Source organism: Coccinella septempunctata, chromosome 8 (assembly GCF_907165205.1).
Source record: "Coccinella septempunctata chromosome 8, icCocSept1.1, whole genome shotgun sequence".
NCBI classification, from domain to species: domain Eukaryota; kingdom Metazoa; phylum Arthropoda; class Insecta; order Coleoptera; family Coccinellidae; genus Coccinella; species Coccinella septempunctata.
This window is the reverse complement of record NC_058196.1, coordinates 27,285,535-27,306,381: the sequence shown is the minus strand read 5'-3', so window position 1 is coordinate 27,306,381 and position 20,847 is coordinate 27,285,535. Positions and strand designations below refer to the sequence as shown.

At 39.1% G+C, this 20,847-nt stretch overlaps 1 protein-coding gene and 1 non-coding gene across 2 annotated transcripts in view; one reads left to right on the top strand and one right to left on the bottom strand.

Moving 5' to 3' along the window:
• The window catches only part of LOC123318394, a 332,282-nt gene extending 313,000 nt beyond the window's left edge, over positions 1-19,282 (top strand). Inside the window, exon 6 of the mRNA XM_044905003.1 lies at positions 19,062-19,282. Coding sequence (XP_044760938.1) covers positions 19,062-19,282 — 221 coding nt within the window. The remainder of the gene's footprint in view (positions 1-19,061) is intronic.
• Positions 9,027-9,099, bottom strand: Trnar-ccu. Its single transcript has one exon. It is a non-coding gene; the product is annotated as a tRNA-Arg (tRNA).
• Positions 19,283-20,847: the final 1,565 nt, after the last annotated feature.

The window sequence follows — 20,847 nt, the reverse complement described above, 5'->3', positions numbered from 1 at the left end:
CGTGAACAAAAAAAAAATGACTTCACTTCGGAGGGAAATGGAGGATTCTTACAGCTCCAAAGTGGGGCTTCTGCGTCGGTCAATTTGCGGTTGTCCCAGAACCATAGAATTCGGGTACTATACGTCGTCGTCTGGAATGCTCAGGAGCGTAGACAAGAACAAGGTCGAAGGAGGCATCGCTTGATTTTTAACAGAATTGAAAAAAAACTATGGGACATTCGAATCGAAAAAACAACTTCTGAAAAAAACAAAGTTTAGCTTGTGTTTGTATCACTGGAGCATGAGAACGTGCCCAACCAGGGTAAATCATACATATCTCACTCCTCTTCATCTTATGATTAGCCCATGAGGCCATTCGTGAAACATCTAAGGAATTTCAGGGTCATGGGGGAAAATTAGGGATCAGAGAGCCTGGGCCTCTCTAACTAAGTACATCCCATCGATTACTGAAGGTGTCGAAAGAAAGACATCGAGGCTCACTTGATATGCTGACCATAGTTTCGATCATATTTGATCTCGTCAGAGTAACACAACTCATACGTCGATGAGAACAGATACTGAACTGACTATATTAAATGTTGGCAAGTTCTACACAGTACCCAATTACTGTGGCGCCACCCAGCAGCAATCAAGCCAAGCTTGAATTCTCTCCCTCCAGGTCCCAGAGCAAATATGAAAGCATACTGAAATGGTTCAAATCTCAGACATCAAATGTGGTTGAGGAGAAGCACGGAAACGTTCGACTTGTACCGTTTCACGCGGTAAGGTATATTGTTATTTCTCTACACATTCTCAAGAGCATCGTCGATTTCGATTTAACTGATCAATTCTGACGGACAGCTCCAAAAATCAATGGTAATATACGTCAAATCTGCAGTAACAGTGTTGAACTGTATCAGCCAAATTCCGCATAAACGTCCCCCGATTCCGAACGACTGCGACAACTGCACATAAGTTCCGAATTAAACCCGACACGTCCAAGATAAGCTAAGTCGGTAACGACGCTTGAATATCGTTATAATTTACCGCGTTAATTAAAACGGTCGTTTAATTAGGGGGAGGCAGGGAGGCGCCTGCTAGATGCCGATATAAGTTCGGGAACTTGAGGATCCCTCCCCGACTTCCTGTCGGATTGCCGTCAGTGCGGTTTTGGGAATTGCGCCGGGACTTAACTTAACCGGTCGGTCCTACATGCATAATGAATGCCCTCCAACTTCGGCGTGGCGGCCGTTAAACTTAAATGCCGACCGGGAGAGGTGGTCGGGCCTTTTTCTATCGTTGATTGGGGCTTTTCTGGAGTGGAATTTCATTAACAGGACTGAGGGATTCGAAGCCTTCGGGCAATTAACGTTTATCGTCCGGTTGTTTGAATTTCGCGAGGCCGGGGGAATTGGCGAAGAAATTCACGAATGGCGAAGGGTTTCAAGTTGAATAGTCCGCGTTTACGGATGCCTGATACCACGTAGCGTTATTTTACACTTAATTTCATTATTTTCAACCTTCCGTTTTCAATCTATTGTCTGTAGGTCTATAAACATCAAATTTGACATACAAGCAGAGGAATAATCACTGTTTCCTCGAAATTATTTTTGTATCTTCTTTGTCGCCGTTGAAAAACCAAACAGTGTGTCAATTTGAAAGCGTATCACCTTTAATCCCTACTACAAATGTCCCCAGAGAAAAAAATCCAAAGGTGTCGAGTCTGGTGAGCGTAGTGGTCATTCAGTTGGCGCTCTTCGTCCAATCCATGAATCATCTCTTGGAAAGTGAGCCAATGCCTCACTCGGTGGAAGTAATGAATATGTATCACATTTAGAACTATGATTTTTCTGGGAGATACACGTGTCGGAAGTTGATCCCGAAAAATATTGGGTCAGTTAAGGATTCTTCAAGACAGATTTATTACTAGAAGGGTTTCTCTTTGAAAACATGAGAGATATTTTTTCTTTTTCGATTATAGAAAAATGATTTCATTTCCCCCTTCAAATAAGAATGAGTTTCGAAGTAGTTTTCTTTTAAACATACAGGATGTATTTAAAGGTGAGGCTTTTTTTTAACAGAAGATAGAACTGGTAAAAATGAAGCGTTTCACCAAAAATCACCTATACAAAACTTTCAAAATGACAAAGTTGAAAAAAAAAAATGGAAATGATTGCTGAAATAGATCCTAATACGACCCTAGGCCGTTTGTTAGCTGAATTATCGTAAAGCAGTGGGAAGAAACTTATCTCCTGATTGGACCATATGGTTTCGTTCAGGATATTGGCTTGTTCGATATTTACGTGGTAATGAAAATGCAAACTTAGGATTGCCGAAATTTTCTAATTCTTTTTTAGTAACTTACACGATTTTATGAAATGGCTCATTTCGATACCAACTGACAGAAGAGACTTAGGACACAAGTGTAAAAATAGAATATTTCAAAATCTCACGAATGAAATTCGTCTAAATTATTCACGAAGTTTTTCACAATGGGCATCACAATCTTCTTGTTCGAATATTGCAACAATCGTCGTAAAAATGGGATGAAATGGGGAAACATCATAGCACTTTTTCAACATAACTAACATAAGCACTTTCAAGAAACTGCCTCGATTTTCTACATTTTTTTCACCCTAAATTGCAAAATACAACAATTATTATTCTCTCAAGTGACCTGATACCTTAAATCCGATGAACTTGGTACTGAACCATTCATTGTCCACTTGTCCAGCCATATATGTTTAAGTTTTGTTTTTTTTTTTGGGATGCCGGACTGCCAGAGTCACCTTCCACAGTCTAGTACTTGAAATTTTGTCGAATTTCTAGGGGTTGTATCTCAGCCATCTTGGATATTTTATATAGACAATTTTTATTTTTGGTGAAATGACTTTGATGAGTTCTACCTTCTGTCAAAAAAGGCCTATTTTATTATTATAGATATTCAAATATAAAATCAAGTATCTGTCAAATTTATCCCAGCAAACACAAAATGTAATTCAGATATTCAGTTTGGTCAATTTAATTATAAAAATGGTTGTTTGAAATTCAGTTTAGTCACAATCATTTCGGAAAATGTCGATTGCAATTCAAATTTATCACATTCATCACAGAACACGTCAAATGTATTTCAGAATAGTTCTCTTGTACTTCAGATAGAAATCTTTTTATTCTTTTAAAAAAATACTCAACTTCAACGAAAAAGTTTGAAGTTATACAGGTATGTCTTCTATGGGCCTAAGAACCTCCATGCAATGATGTGAATGTGAATGATTGTGTATCATTGCTTTCAATTCAGATAAAAACAGTGCATTGTGTGATTTTTTTCTTGCGTTTCGCCTAGGATTGACAAAATTTCCCCACGTATCCCCATCGCTTTGGACTGTTCAGAATCTTCATTATAACGTGGGAGACGGATCCAATATCACCTTTTTCGATTCGTGAACGTCTTTCCTACTTGACTACGGACCAAAGCCCCGACCACCGGCGGCCATAATTCAGATTAACAAAAGAAGCCATAACGGCCATTTCGAACGTCATAACGCAGCGTAGGGTGTACCTTACACGATATTCCCCGATACGCATAATGGGATCCCAAAAAATTTACGAGTTACGTGTAGCATCGATGTGAAAAATTAAGTCGTTTCGGAACGGTCCGACGTCATGTTAATTATTGGTTTGTTGTCGTGCCTCACGTTGAATTGTGGATTAATCTACCTTTCGGCTTGTTCCTGATGGGTATTTGAGGATCGCGTGACAAAAGGCGTGGGTTGACGTTATACGGACGGTTTTATGAAGTTCTCATGTCGTTGTGGCGATAACTGGAGGCAATAATATTATGCAGATGTCTTCTTTTCGTTCCGTTTCGATAAGTTTATACGGATGGTACGCCCGAATTTAGTCATTTATATCTTGTATGACTTTGGGAGATGACCTGTTAGGTGGTTTTATTTCGATGTTGATGATGTTTAATGGGAGGATAGATAAGAGACAGTCGATAAGACAGAATACATAATACATAGCGAGTAGTGAATTCTGATGACAATGATTATTTCATTCACACCAATAGAAAAATGATTATAGGTGATATTAACGTTAAATAAGTGATAAAAGTGGCTATTTTACCATAGCTACATATGCATTGCTCAACATTGGTAGGTTCATTGATCTTCCATCAATTTAATTGAGAAATATTCTCTCCAGCATGTTTATTTTGATCAGATACAATAGTTCTGCAAAACAACCAGTTCCATGAGACGGTTCAAACATAAATACCACTCCTAACTAAACTAGAACGTGAAGCTTATCATATCTGCTCAAAAAAAATGAGTTCTTATCATCTGTAACATAAATTGACGGGACTGAATTGCGTGTGTGTATCAAAATGGAGCGATAACAAAATTCGACCATTTTCAGCATTACCTACCCTGGTGGGCAGCAGTATTTAAAGTGTATTATCAGTGAGTTTCATTCGCGTGAACATAACGAATTACATAAATTAATTAGTAGGATCAGATCGATGGGGTGACAACTGTTTATTTGGCTAGAATTCACGTTTAATCTCTACGAGTTTCTGGCGTGTTCGGATGTAATATCCGTGATAGTAAAAGGGATGGACTCAGCTATATTCAGAAATGTTCGTAGATTACTCTACGATCTATAAAAATGATTAATTTTTATCCGGATATCTAGATGTACGTGGATGTATTGATATCTAGTTAGCCTAGACCAGTTCCAGGCATAAAAAAAATATTGCGTTACCATAGCAACGAACTATAACTTATTAGAAGTGTCAGTGTGAAGTTTGAGGTCAAAAAAGTGAACCAGAGTTAAGCAATAAATTGAAAGAAAGAAGATGTCCATCGAAATTCTGAAAATCGAAAAATTGGAGTATCGAGCCATCATCAATTATACCTGTATTTGAAAGGGTTAAGAGGTAAGCAGATTTACGAAGATATGCTTAATACTATTGGTGATCAATGTCCTTCGTATGCGACCGTGAAAAATTGGACCGCAAGTTTCAAAAGAGGTAAATTTTCCATTGAAAATGATGACCGATCGGGAAGGCCAGTTTCTGGGTCAGTCCCCGAAAATATCGATGCAGTTCATGACATGATTTAATAAAAGCGTCGAATTGGGCTAAAGCGGATATCTGAAGCACTGAATATTTCATACGAACGCGTTCATCATAAAGTTCACGTCAATTTGGACATGAGAAAAATTGCTTCAAAATGGATCCCCCAATGTTTGAATGTTGACCAAAAGCGTGCAAGTGTAGAAGCATCGCGTTCGATCTGTGCTCGATTTGAAAAGGATGTAGACTTCTTAAACCGAATTGTTACGATGGATGAGACTTGGGTATATTTCTACGATCCAGAAACGAAGCAACAATCGATGGAATGGCGACACTCTGGTTCTCCAAGACCTAAGAAGTTTCGTGTCCAAAAATCTGCTGGAAAAGTTCTTGCTTCAGTTTTTTGGCCTTGCCATGGAGTAATCATGATTGATTTTTTGGATAACGGTAGAACAATAACCGGAGATTACTATTTGATATTACTGACCACTCTACGCGAAAAAAATAAAGAGAAAAGACGCGGAAAGCTTTCCAAAGGTGTTTTGTTTTGCATACAAATCTCATGTTGACATGCAAAAAATTCGTGATTTAAGGTAATTCACCAGATTTGGCTGCATCTAACTATCATCTCTTTTCTCAACTCAAAAAGCAGATAAACCATTCAGCTGTCTAGTTCTATATTGTTAGCTTTACATATTAATTTCTGTGAGAAAATGTCCCTAGACTAATCTCATTAGATACTTCAGGGATCTATACAGCATCGTGCAGAAGATTGAAGTACACGGGGCAGTTTTTCGAAGAACCCGTCTGGTACGTTGTTATTCACCAACCATTAGCTGATTAATTCAATCAAGGGAGGTGATTCTCCTTTATCAAAGCTTGTTAAAGTTACTCTGCTTAATTTTACTAAGAGGCACTTGGGATGTAAATGGATGAGGAGAATTTAAACCATCAGCAAGAGATTTTTTTGTTCGTATAAATTGGCCTTTCCTCGATCAAAATTCGTAGAAATTTAGCATGTGGTTCATTATGATGATTAGGCCCTAGACAGGAAAATGTAATTGGTAGTCAGAAGGTATACGTATTTTTCAGCAACAAATTGAAATAATTCTCAATGATAATGAAGAAACACTTTGTTAAAAATGCCAATAGGTGACAGGTGTTGCCGTTTATTGCTTGTTATTATTTTTTTCTAATTGATGTATATTGTTGTGGATCGCAAAATCTTGTTATCATTTAGAAAACGATCGAGAGACATAAAAAATCATCCCACATACGTTGTCCGTTCGCCAAACGGAGAGAAAACGATCGAAACAAGATCCCTAATGAAAGAGGCCCGATTGTCCTGATGGACATTCCGGCCGACTGGTTCTCTAAATCCGGTGCCGTAACGGGCAGTTTTCACGACTGATATTGCCAATTGACTGCTTGTAAATTGCCTCCGAATCGTTACATAAATTGCCTCGGTTCCTAGTAGCAGCGTTTACGTTTTGCGACCGATGAAATATATGATGAGGTCGGAGAGATCGAAGAATCGGAGCATGGCTACTTGAATGAATATTTTTTGGCGATGCGATTGAGTGATTCTCGAATTCAGAGGCCTCAAAAGTGATTGAAATCAATGTATAAGCTTTTGAAAGTCATGCTTCAAACTCATCGATATTATTTCTCTTCATTTCGACTGCTGCATTCCATATCCTCTGTTTTTATACTAACCTGGCTTAGCAGAAGCGTCTCAAGTTCATCCACCAAAGATCCCTTTGTTTTTCTGCTATAACCTAAAAGTTTTATTGTACTTGAAGATTTCACTCTCCAATATTGCTAAGTGAGCCATTCCAATATAGAGCGATAAAATTTAACAGCTGGATAAAATTATCTTTCTGCTTCTTTTCGCTCCGATATTAGATATTTGTAGGTCTTTTATAGCCACATGGGGATTTGTATATTTTCACTTGTTGTCTATGTGGTCTCATTGATTATACAGTGTGAAAGGTTCAAGTTCGATGCACAGGGAGGTTCACATTGGAGTTTCGTATTTGCGAAGCTTATAACTTTTGATAGGAGAGCCATGGAGTGCTCAAACCTTTTGCATAATATTCCTTGGGTCATTCAGTAAGTAAGTGACGCTTGATTCAGTCTTGGTTGGACAGGTGGCGCGTCGTGATGTGGATTGAAAAATATCCCTCATAGCGCTTGAGATGTGTTACACTGCACTGTACTGATGAGGGACAATAATACGAATTGTCGTCTCCATATTAAAAACTAGAGTACAAGTTGTTTGGATTCTGAAGAAAGAACAGTAAGGTAAAAGGTCCTAGATACATGATTTGTTTGACGTGGAGAAATGAGAGTCCTTTGTTTCTTCTTGTATGAATAGTGTAAAAGGACCACTTTGGCAGCAACGTTTTCAAACCTATTACTGGCGTTATTGCCCTGCTGAAATAAATTAAGTAAATAAGACCCTTCTCCAGTGGAAACTGAAGTTATCAGACTTGAACTATATGTCCGATTTCGAAAAACACTCCCGACGATGTTAAATGGAAATTTCATAGCACTCCTCCCTCTTTTCCTGTTTAATAAAACCGGAGCGTAGAGAAAAGGCTTAACCCGCCCGTTTTAATCAATTCTGAGACACTCAGACTGATCTGGACCGATTCGGTTATCTTTATATTTATCTTAAGTTCGCCTTTATTTAGAGACGGGAGATAGAGTCAGGCTGAAACGACGTCTCCATTGAGGATCGGCCCTTCTCGAACGATTTTCGTCTGGGGGGTGGATCTTGGGGACTCCAATTTCCGTTATGGGGTCGCCTGCTTGTTTCGTTTCGAGTTTGATTTTAGATAGCATATTTTGATTCTTTTCGAAGGGGTGTGTTTACTGGCGATGTGAAAGGACAGCGGTTTTCAGATTTATATATTTTCCCTACTGCTTTGCGTGCTATGCTTCATTTTTTACTGTTGTTTTTCCATTTTTAGTTGATTTTTTTTCATCAGTATTCGAAATACCCTGTTTTCGAAGGCGAGGCAGATGACACAAGGTAGAAGTAATCGAAGTAGGTTATTTCACCAAAAATTGTCTATATAAAATATTCAAGATGAATGAGGTACAACCCCTAGCAGTTAAATGAAATTTCTAGGGGACTGCGGACTGTGGAAGGTGACTTCGGCGTCGCCAAAACAAAACAAGACATAAACATAGCTTGGGCGATGAATGATTCAGTACATCCGTGTATATCTTCTTTTTTTTTGTCATTTTGAATGTTTTGTATAGGTGGTTACGCTTCATTTTGACCAGTTCTACCTTCTGTTAAAAAAAAGCCCCACCTTTAAATACACCCTCTATCGAAAATTAGTTTTATTTATTCCATAAAGAAGGTTATTTTTCTGGGAATTTCCCCTGATCGAATCAACCTTAGGGTAGGTACAAAACGATATTTTGTTGCCATCTGTACTCTGAAGATCGGACCACCCAACTTCGAAAGTTATCTGACAGATTGACTTCTTTATGATGGCAATGACAGGACCGGTAGCTTTGAGTTCCTAATGATCGGACCACTTAATTCGAAATGCCGCTGAGCGATATTTTGAAGATCGCTGATAAAAAGGTGAGAGGGCTGAAAATAGCTGGTGATTAGCATAACCCAGAAAATTTTCGGTCACCGACAATGCTTCAAAGGAAGCACTTTTTGAATTTCTTTTTCTCAGTGAAGCTTTTTTTTATTTCCAGTGAATCTGTTGAAAAATTTGCTGTGCCGCGCTTTTTAATTTCAAACAGTAGAAATTCAATGGTAGGTACTGTTGTTTAGCCCCCCCCCCCTATTAAGTAGTACAATGGTTGCGGTATTCGTTGTAAAGCACTAACGAATTTTTGGTAGGGAGCGATTTATCACTCTATTGCAGTTATACAATAGGAATCACTGAAATAACGGCGGCCGTGTTAGTACGATTTTTATTCGTAACCAAAAAGTTTCATGTACCCCAGATGGGACTCGAACCCACAATCCCCGGCTTAGGAGGCCGATGCCTTATCCATTAGGCCACTGGGGCGATGAGTACTAACTAAATCCAGCGCTATCAGAGTTGGGTATGCTTAAAGATCAAGATCTGTTGGTTCAATTTCTTGAAAGTAGTCTCACTTATCGACTCATCATTATGATATTTGACTATCTTAGTACTTTTTCCTCGGAAATGGATAATACATCGATCGACCGTGTACTAAAATCGAAGAAGTTTGTTTAGCAGTACGAATTCCAGCATAAACCCTGAATCAAATAGATAGATACGGATAGTAGTTACATAGACCTAAGGTTGAACAAAGGTAAGTTGTAATTCCTCAGCTCACTCATAGGCAATGGGCGTAGTCAAAGTGAACAGTAATGTACTGTCACTGTTGTCTTGGCTTGTTTTTTTCTCAGCAAAATAAATAAACCTTTTCTAGAGACTGCATCAGCGTAATGGTATTGACCAGTGCTGATGATATTCTCCAGCAATTGAGTTGGTCTTCCAGTTTGTGTGTTTCTTTCTTTCTGTAGGTACTACATTGGACAAATATGGCGTCAGAATCTAAGGATCACACCCTCCAGATATGCATTCACGTACCTAATTTCAAATCGACATATTTATAATTGAGAGCTGCTACGAAATCCTGTCAATATTTGGAATCTAAAAAAAACCGACAGGTCGCTCAATTTTTCGTGGGAATTTCAGGCGATCGTATTTCGGTGTTTCGACGCTCGCTTGTTTATGCTCATGACTACGGACTACCCGATGTCTATTGGGCCGTAAAACTGACAGGTCCGACGGCGCGAGTCATTGAAACGTCAAACGTAATGGAGTGTTTTACCGCTAGGGCCCCGTGTTGGAAACTTGATACGAACTATAAAAATTGTGACGTTCCTTTTGTGTTTTATTTATATTGTTGTTGTCGAGGCGTTTCGATGGCGATTGGGCGACTTGAGGGCGATGGTTATTCGGTAGCCTGATGGTCCATTCGAGAGCAGTTGAGGGTGTTGCGAGAGAGCCTTTATGAGCTGGTCACAATTGCTTTTTGTTACGGGAGTCCCGAGTGGCGACAGTAGATTGAATAATGAGGGGTGTTTGTTGAAATTCCTCGAGATATTGTGGTGCAATCTGCTGGAGAAAGAGGGCCTTTTCATTATATTTATATTCGTGGATTTATGATTAAAAAAACATCAAATATACAAGGTCATTCATTCTAAATCTCACACTCAATGATGTTTAGACAACCTACCCTGTTGGAAATCATGTACTTCAGTTCAAATGATGGTCAATACTGTTGACCAGTGTTGATGATATTCTCTGGCAATTGAGTTGGTCGATAGTTTAGTTTGTGTTCTTCATTTTAGTTGTGTAGATTGGATATTTTTGACGGATATCTAAGGTAAAACGCCAAATATGGACTCCAGATTTTAACACGTACATTTCCCGTGGATTGAAACTCCTTTTACATCCACCTTCGGAAGTTCATGTGGTGGAATATTGCCTTTCCGTGAGATATGCGAAAAACTAAAATGAAAACGTCCCAGAGATGTCCCCCGGGGGTCGTTCTTCGGGACCATAGCCCGATGTCTTCCGATAACGACTTCCCGTCTGCGCCGGGGAAATGTATGCATAGAGCCCGCTTCTTCTTCTTCATTCTTCGGGCGTCGTTTCCGCCTGTTTTACATGCATTGAATTTCTAACGATTATTCCCGCCCGATTTACAGTGTGATTATACCTTAATGCGATATTAAGCTTCTCATTCGGGGCGTAAGATGAGATGGAGAGATTCTATGGCCCCGAATTGATTGGGATGATGTCTTGTGATTTCGTCGGATATTTCTTAGGAGATTTTCATGAATATGATCTAAAAGACATCCTTGGGATTGGTTCAAATTCAAATATCCGGAAGAAATATACTGGGTGTCTGTAAAAAAATGCGAAGGACTTGAGAAGATGATTCCTCGATGAAAATAAGCAGGGGTAGTTCCTATAAATTTTTTTCGAAATCGTCCCCCCTTTCAAGATACAGCCTTTGGAAGGCGTTGACGAGTTGATAGTTTTTAATTTTTTTTACGGGTTCTGAAAAACACTGAGTCATAAAACTATACATAATATGAAGCACTAAGTAGATGTTACTCACACAATTTTTTTAGATCTCATAAATTTATTATTAGGGGTTGAAAATAACAACTCCTTATGATTTTCCTTCAGAAATTGTTTTCGTGGGATAGATTTTCGAAAAATAAAATTCTCTTATGGTTTCCCATTCAATTCTGGAGAAAAAAGTCTCTTGCAAAATTTCGATAAAGTCGATACTTTTCTCGGAATAAATAAAAACTCAAAAGCAGCTCTGCCTACTTATACGATGAAATGGAATAAACATTGATCAAAACTGCTTGTAAGTTATTATTTATTCCGAGGAAAGTATCAACTGTAACGAAATTTTGCAATAGACTTTTTTCTCCAGAATTGATGGGAAAACCATAAGAGAATTTTATTTTTCGAAAATCTATCCCACAAAAACAATTTTTGAAGGAAAATCATAAGGGGTTGTTACTTTCAACCCCTAATAATAAATTTATGAGATCTAAAAAAATTGTGTGAGTAACATCTACTTAGTGCTGCATACTATCTATAGTTTTATTACTCAGTGTTTTTAAGAACCCGTTAAAAAAATTAAAAACTATCAACTCGTTATCGCCTTCCAAAGGCTGCATCTTGGAAGGGAGGTCGATTTCGAAAAAAAATTATAGAACTACCCCTGCTTATTTTCATCGAGGAATCATCTTAGATGCAACTCCAGAAGATGGCAACTAGAAAGCAATTTTTCTATGGGGCAGTAAAAAAAAACTTTGGTAGTTTTTTAACCCCTGAGAAGAAGATATACAATTTTGCATCATCCGTATACGTGTTCAGTGATCTATAAAATTCCAACATCACTCAATTCCCATCATAACGAGGAAATTTCACACCTCGTTTTACACGTTACAATAAACCATAAAATACACAGTAAATCGAATAATTCTCCCCGGTAATAAAAATTTCCATGCCCCAGCTCGCATTCCATCCTCCGCGCCTCCCCTCCTCTTTCTCCCCAACGATACACTCCAACGTACGGAATAAAGAAGGACCAAGATCCTGTTTCGTCAAAAAGGACGAAACGTTTTTATTGATTTCAGTAGCGTATAACTGGTACGAACGCCAGAATGTGATCGTCTTCGCCAGATGTTCCAAAAACCGATCACAGTCTTGCGGACTTAACGACGCAGCGATGGATACTTGGCTTCCATGAAACGACCGACGTAGGGGAATCGTGTGGGTGGGGGAAAGTGAGAGAGGGAGGGGTGGAAGAGTGAAACATCAAGAACGTGTAGGAGCTGGTTTTCTCTAGCATCTCGTCTCGTAGTGGGTATTTTATTGGCGATGTCTCGTGGATACATGGCTTTGATAGGAAAAACTCCAGCTGTAAATTTCGTTGTGATGGAAAGAGATAATGCTGACGTCTTATGGCTCTATCGGCCTCGTAAGATCAAGATTTATAAATTTCTTGTTAGGCCTCACTCTAGCATGTCTCCCTGTTAATTATTCACGAAATGGGACTCGGAGAATTATGCTCTTGTTAGTCTGATTCATTCTTTGGCTATTGGATTCTGACCAATATGTTCTATTCTAAGATTGTCAATATCAACAGGCAATTTCCGGTATCCCAGGAAACTGAACTAAACTTTCTAAGGCTAAAACTAAATAGGTACTTATAGGTTGCAGAAGAAAAGATGAAACAGATGCGGCTGGAGCAAATAACAATATGAATGGGTTGAATTAGCATCCGTTACGTTTTACCTCAAAATTCTCTTTGGGCTTTCAATTAATCAATAATATGGTATGGCATAAGCCATTTGATATGATGCAGTTCCTAATGAATGACATTAGAGATATCTTCAGTGGGGAGTATCAATGATTCTATAGATATTTGAAAATATATTTCAGTCATTTTTTCTTCAGCTTATAACTTACCTCCAGTCATGCGAACAGTTCATAATAAAGCGAGTTTTGATAAGTGATACGGTTCATAAATACCAACTAGTTCCAAACCATTATATTCAGCTTTAAAAAACTACTATGAACGACGAGACTACGGGACTTTTACAAGACCTCACGAAACTCGAGACGAGACAAGGGCCTACGAGTCAAACTCGGGGTGAGACTAGACTAGGGCCTACGAGTGATACTAGAGACGAAACGTGAATACGGCCTAAGAGTGAGACTTGAGACTTTACAAGACTGGGGTCTACGACGAGACGACATACGGCCTATAAGTGTGACTCAAGACGAGGCTAGGGCCTACGGGTGTGACTCAAGACAAGGCTAGGGCCTACAAGTGTGACTCAAGACGAGGCTAGGGCCTACGAGTGACTTTCGACACGCAATTAGAGCATATGAATTAGATCCGAAATTAGACTTGGGCCTACGTCGAGTGGTACTAGAAACTAGACGTGAATAGGGTCTAAAAGTGAGACTTGAGACTATACAAGACTAGGGCCTACGACGAGACGGCATACGGCCTACGAGTGTGGCTCAAGACGAGGCTAGGGCCTACGAGTGAGACACGACCCGAGACTAGAGACTATAAGTGAGATTCGGGACGAGACTAGGGCCTGCGAGTGATTTTCGACACGCAATTAGAGCCTATGAATTAGATCCGAAATTAGACTTGGGCCTACGTCGAGTGGTACTAGAAACTAGACGTGAATAGGGCCTAAAAGTGAGACTTGAGACTATACAAGACTAGCGCCTACGACGAGACGGCATACGGTCACACGAGTGTGGCTCAAGACGAGGCTAGGGCCTACGAGTGAGACACGACCCGAGACTAGAGACTATAAGTAAGATTCGGGACGAGACTAGGGCCTGCGAGTGACTTTCGACACGCAATTAGAGCCTATGAATTAGATCCGAAATTAGACTTGGGCCTACGTCGAGTGGTACTAGAAACTATACGTGAATAGGGCCTATAAGGATGAGACGTCACACTAGACAAGACTAGGGCTACGAGTGAGATCGGGAGGAGACGGCATACGGCCTACGAATGTGACTCCAGACGATACTAGGTCCTACAAGTGAAATTTGACTCGCAATTAGAGCGTATGAATTGGATTCGAAGTGACACTGGGGCCTACGAGTGATACTAGGGACGAGACGTGAATATTGCTTATAAGAGTGAGACTAGACAAGACTAGGGCCTACGAGTGAGACCGGGAGGAGACGGCATACGGCTTACGAGTGTGACTCGAGACAAAACTAGGGCCTACAAGTGACTTTCGACTCGCAACTGAAGCGTATGAATTAGATTCGATGTGATACTGGGGCCTACGAGTGATACTAGAGACGAGACGTGAATAGGGCCTATAAGAGTGAGACTAGACAAGACTAGGGCCTACGAGTGAGACCGGAAAGAGAAAGCATAAGTGTGACTCCAGATAAGACAGGAATGGGGACTACTAGTGAGACACGAAACGAGACCAGAGCCTAGTGAGATTCTAGACGAGACAAGGGCCTACGAATGACATTCGACGCGCAATTAGAGCCTATGAATTAGACTCGAAATGAGACTTCAGACGAATCGTCCCAAGGGCCTACTAGTGAGATTCGAGACGAGAAGGGACTAGGGCGTTCGAGGCGAGACAATAGACGAGACTTCCATGGCAAGACGCGACTATATGAAAGTCTCGTCTCGTGGATCTCGTGTGCATCTCTACTTTTCGGTTATGAGTAAAAAAAAAAACAATATTTCTGATTCTTATGGCGTCATTTTCTTGCTATATTAACGTTCGCACAGCCCGGATCCGACGTCGTTCGGCTGAAGGGCGAAAGGCGACGGCGTCGACGACATATTGCAAATGGAACCGTAACGGCCGTTTTCGATAAACTTGGAATTGCCGAGATAACTCAGCCGGCGGGCCAGCGCGGAATCCGGGAAACGTATCCCGGTTTTAAATACCAATTACAGTTGCAACTTTTAATCTGCATAACTCTGCCGAATGGGCCGTAAAAGTCGACGGCGGAAACTCAGAAGCTCTCAATTCCCGGCTCCGGGGGAGAGGAAAAAAAAGAGGGCCGGGGATCGGGCCGGGCTAATATCGTTTTTGCAGTTTTCGGACGTGTGATTTTTGTCTGCGGGCGTCAGGGCTGGACCCAGCTTCTAGGTGATCGTTTATTATTTTAATTGCACTCAAAACTAGGGAAGGTCTCCCTATCAACACATTCAAGAACATAAAAAATTAATAGGAAATTAAATTTGGAGTCCCACAGGGTGCGATTCTGGGTCCGCTGTTTTTCATTTACATTCTAATAATCAGCAGAGTGAATTTTGAACTAATAATTCACGCACTTTAATGAATGAAATTTTCGTCGGATGAGAAGAATTTAGAAAAATTTTATCTTAGATTACTTTCGTTTGAATATTTTAATTCACTGAGGGAAAAAAAGAAACCAATTATTTCAGACAGAGTATTCGTAAAGCTAATCTGATTGGTTGTTTACTAAGACGGTAGTTTTGATATTGCTCTATTGTTTTTCGTTATAGAAAATTAATCTTTGTCAATGTGCTGGCTAAGTTTCTTCATGATGAGAGTAACAATTTGAATCAAAGTTTTACATAGACAAAAAGTATTCATTCTCTTTATGGCGAATCTATTGCTGGGTGCCCTAAATTTTGTGATAGTTTACCTTTGTCCCAAAAACTTTCAATGATATGAGACACAAATTTTTAATGAGAAAATCACATGAATGACAGTTGGTCGTCCAAATCTGAGAATCAAAATACATGGCCTACATTTATCGTTCCATAACTGGACCACTATGTGGTCATTCAGATACCCTACAAGAATGAGATTTCTAACGTGCCATTAAAAGTCTTCCAATTCTCATTAACATGCGATTCTGAAATAGTTAAAACAAATGTATCAAACAATTTGGAATGTTTTTCAGCCACGATTGACATTATAAATCACAAGAATCTGACGTTCGTTAACCAACGAATTCATCGTTGAATATTGATGTTTTTCTCATATGTCCAATCGCTTTTATTGACTTGTTTAACGATCTTTATAGCGTCGATAATTATTCTTATATGGGCGGACACCACTGACTATAACAGTTAATCATCCGGATTCCAGATTTCCTTGAGAATTGAAGATTACTACCTGTCATCGTTATTAGAAAGTATGGGAACTGTTATGGTCTACCAGACGAAAGTTTCTCTCTTTCTGTACCATTGATTTACTGAAAATAATATTTGTTCATACGATTAGGTGGATTTGGAGTCAAGTTGTAGAGTGAAAATGGCAGCACGCATCCATTTGCTACAACTCTAGGTTTGCACGAACCGTATATGGCAGGGAGGAGCGTGGAAACGTTCGAATTCAAGGTCAGCATCTACTCTTTTTCGACGGGGTGATCTTTCTGTTGATTCTTTGAGTGGCGCTGGTTGGATTTTTGGATTTAGATCACAGCTTCCGTTGATTCGTTGATTTGTATCATTGAGTTGGCTATCTAAAGGGTATATTCATCTACTTATGGACTTTTTACGTCAATCACTTTGTATGTTGTTGGACAGAAGTTGATTTCAGCTGAAAACTTTCAGGTACCAGACGGGCCATTACCGGATCCAATTATCCGGATATATGTAGCGTTTCGATCCCGCAGATAATTCCATCTTCGTACCCTTCAAGCCCCATTGAATAAGGCTCACCCCCGAACCCGTCCCGTTTTAATTTGGGCCCATGTTAATTCCTCGGCCGCGTATGCATTCGGCTCCCCACGCACGGGAGGGACCGGTCAACCCTCCCTCGTGTGTGTTCGGTCCGATCCGGCGGAGTTTTAAAAGCTTTCCGTAATTAAAGGTGATTTAGGGGGTCCGGACGTTCCGATCCGTTAATCCTCCTTACGGTTCGCCTGTTTACTTTTAGCGCTGCCACGGCCTTTCGGATGTAATTGGCGAATGCCATCAGTAAGCCTTTTTCGGTGTTGTTTTTGGTACGGAGGGGGAGAAGATTTATGAGTTTAACGTTTCGCAATTATCGAGTCCACAATGGTTTAAGTTTTTCTAGTAAGGGGCAGTGGTAACTACACGGCGACGCTTGATATTCGTGGTGTGCTCATTAAAAAGGGCTACACTCAGCATCATCATGAAACTGTCCCTTTAGTGAGTGATAAATCATAATTTCTGCAAGGGCACTTGGGATCCTTGAAGATCTCACACCTCTAAATCTAGTGGTCGATAGGTTAGCCCAAGGGACTATCCGAAGAATATCTAGGGAAGTTACAGGCAATGTCAGACAACCTGTCCATCTCTGACCAATTGAATCTCATCTTCGAACCTTCCTATAGCGATGTAATGATCAAGAAACTAAGCATTGAGAAAGTCACCACGATGCCAAGTGGAGAAGAATGTTGGAAAGAAGAAACATTATATCAACGTTGCATAAAAAACCTATCACAGAGTAAAAAACTTCACATCAGCGTTGAGTACGACACTACTAAACAACCAGTTACTTTTACACCAGTATGAAACGTTTCCTCAACGTATTTTCAATGAAGAGTGGAAAAAGATTGAAATTACGTTGAATTGAAACTACAGTCAATAACTCGGTAATTCAGCAACCAATTTGAAACATATCCCTGTCGTATTTGCTCAACGTTTAATCAATGAGATATAAAAAACGTTCATCAACGTAGAAAGCATTTGAGGATGCTAAGTTAACTAATGTAATCAATTTATGGTATGGTATGGTGGTATAGTGTGATATTTGATTGAAATTATATTGAAAATCTACTGCTGTTGTGGACAAAGAATTTAAATATCCAACCTAATAAAAAGCCTGTGTAAAGACTACACTGGAAACATGCATTTATTGTACTGTCTTTTTCAAATGAGTCGAAATGAGTTGTTCCTCAACAAAAACAGATCAAGAAACATTGTTGTGACATGTACCATTAGTAGCAATAATTCAAATATACGAAAAATGATCGTAGTTTCAACCAATAATGTAAACGTTTGCTATATCCTAAAATTCAACGTACAATTCTGGTGGTTCCTCAGAATAAAATTCAACGTTGAATATTCGTGTCTCAGCAACATGATTGCAATGTTTTATTTCCGTGGAATTATTTTTCCAGAAATAATGATTGCTACGTGTTCTTACACGTTTATTTACCTAGAATATCGTCAGGAGGTAACGTTACTATAAAAAGTATTTCCTAATGACATTTGGCAGCCTTTTCCATGTATGTATGGGTAACTGTGTTCAATCATCGTAGTTTTAGCTAATGCTTTCAACTCAATTCAATATAAAATTCTGGTGGTTTTCTACAATCATTTTCCACGTTTGTAATTCGTTTCTCACAAACGTAATTTTGAAACGTTATTGTAACGTTATATTTTTGTTTTTGTTACAAAAAGAAAGACTACTACTTGTGGAAAGAAACCTAGAATGAATGATGTAAATGTGAAATAAGGGTTAAACATATTTTCTAATGACTTTTTGCAGTTTTTGAACGATTAATAATAACAGAGTACTCGAAAAATACAACATCTTTCCAAATAGAAACATATCTGTGATTTTAAACGTGATAAATATTCTGAAAGAGAGTTTCATCCATTTCGGCATAACCGTTCAGTTGTTATTGTGAGCCCTTTATGCTCAGAATAATGAAAGACTAACTCCAAAATGTAAATTTCAATTTTATAAACCAAAACATGGCAATTTTTTGCACCTGACATCTTAGGGGGGTGCATATATGACCCCATGTTATATCTTTTTATCAGGACCGAATCGGAAAGAATGGCATACGAAAAAAGTGTTTCTTCTGACCTCAAGAATCTAGTGTTATAATATTTGTACGAGTCAAAGACCCCCAGTTAATCTTCTTTGCTGTTTCTATTGGGTACTTCAATTATTTTTTAACAAACTCGATTCCCAGACTATTTCGAAGCTTTTCCCCTTTAGAGAACAACATAAAAACAACAATTTATCCTTCAGACATCAACAATCAACCCCAACTTGAGCAACAGCCCTCGAAACTTCGACTGAAGCCATCAGAATCTTCGGCCAACGTCATGTTTAATTCAAGGACCCCGCGACCCTTGATAACTCATCAGGAACGACCCGATAAGTCACGGTTGACGAGCCACGCTTCCATCAGCAGCTCGGGATCGGCGGCGCATTGAACTACCCCAATGGCCGTCTCTCGCCTTGAAGAAAGTGCACGAGGGCCCAGGGGGGGCAGCATTGAGATGTCACACAGCGCGGAAAAGGGTGGAACCTCCCTTTTGTGCCCATTGAATCGGACCTGATTGATGAGCTGAAACTGCAGTTCTGTTCTCATGGCCTCTTGCTGCTCTCCGCGGGGAAAGGGGGGGACTTTTTGTCGATAAAGGGAACGGACGAAGGGGAGGACGAATGTGGGTCACTGGTCAACACAAAAACTTCGTGAAAATAATCTTTCAGGGATGACAATTACTTACGTACGTTTATTTTACAGGGTGTAATGTTCGATAATTGAGATATTTAGCGGATTATGAGAGGCCATTTTGTTTACGATACCTATTGAATGCTATTTTCTTCAAAACTAGACAATTCATAGGGCTGATTATATTTAAGCACCGCAGCGTCAGATATTTGACAAAGCAGTTGCAAATTACATTTTTAAAAAGAAATTTAATCACGAATACAAAATAGGTTTTTGTATTTCGATTATGTATTTTAAATACAAGTTTGTAGTTTGTAGCCCAACCCTGAGTAGTAGTAGACTCAGTCTACAATCCAAATAAATTCGTTTCATTTCCGACAAGGAAATTCTTTTTTATGTACCGCAACAATCAAAATGACCTACTGAATATAACTTACCATAAATTGAACCATTGATGACAATAAATTTAAAGAAAAATCGTTTTTATAAGAGCCTATTTATAATTTATTCAGACGAGTTATTGTTCTATTACTGTCATTAAATATTGTCAATATCGAAATGTTAGGTAGAACTACAATCACAGTTGTCAACTGTAATCCAAGCAATTGAATCATCACGCCTCTTGTAAAGGAGCAAAATCTGAATATTGCATTGATCATTATTGTAATATAAAATGGAAATGAAAGGAAATCAATCCATGTCTTAAAATGTCAAATCATGATTGAAAACAAAATTTAATTCTCGAAGAGATTAATTTATAAAGAAAAAACAACAAAACGTTTGAATTTAGCATAATTCCTCCAATATTGATAGAGTACAATAACAATAAATCTAGATAATTCCAAATGTCAAACGCATATACATATATCTATAAACGACTATCCTATTTTATACATTATGCATTCATTTTTAATGGTCGCCGAACAATTTCAATTAAAAGAACATTATAAAATTAACAGTGGTTATTGGGGATTATGGTGGCGGTAGGTTTCCTAATGTGTTTTTCATGAAATAAATGCTGATTTATCTCGGTAGAATATAAAGTGTATAATAACAGTCAAGGAACGAACCACTAGAACGTATTTCTTTCAGTTCGGTCTGATCCGACTACACTATCGAAAATTAAAAATTCGTGGGTATCTGCTGTGAGGTCGCCATTTTGAATCTATCGATGTGAAATTCCGCATACCTGGAGTGTACAATCATCCTATTTTGACGCTCTATTCAAAAGGAAGCAATTCATCATAAAAAAATAACCAATACAAAGAAACAACCTGATGATCGACCGACTCAATGGGGAATACTCCTTCTGACGAAAATGAT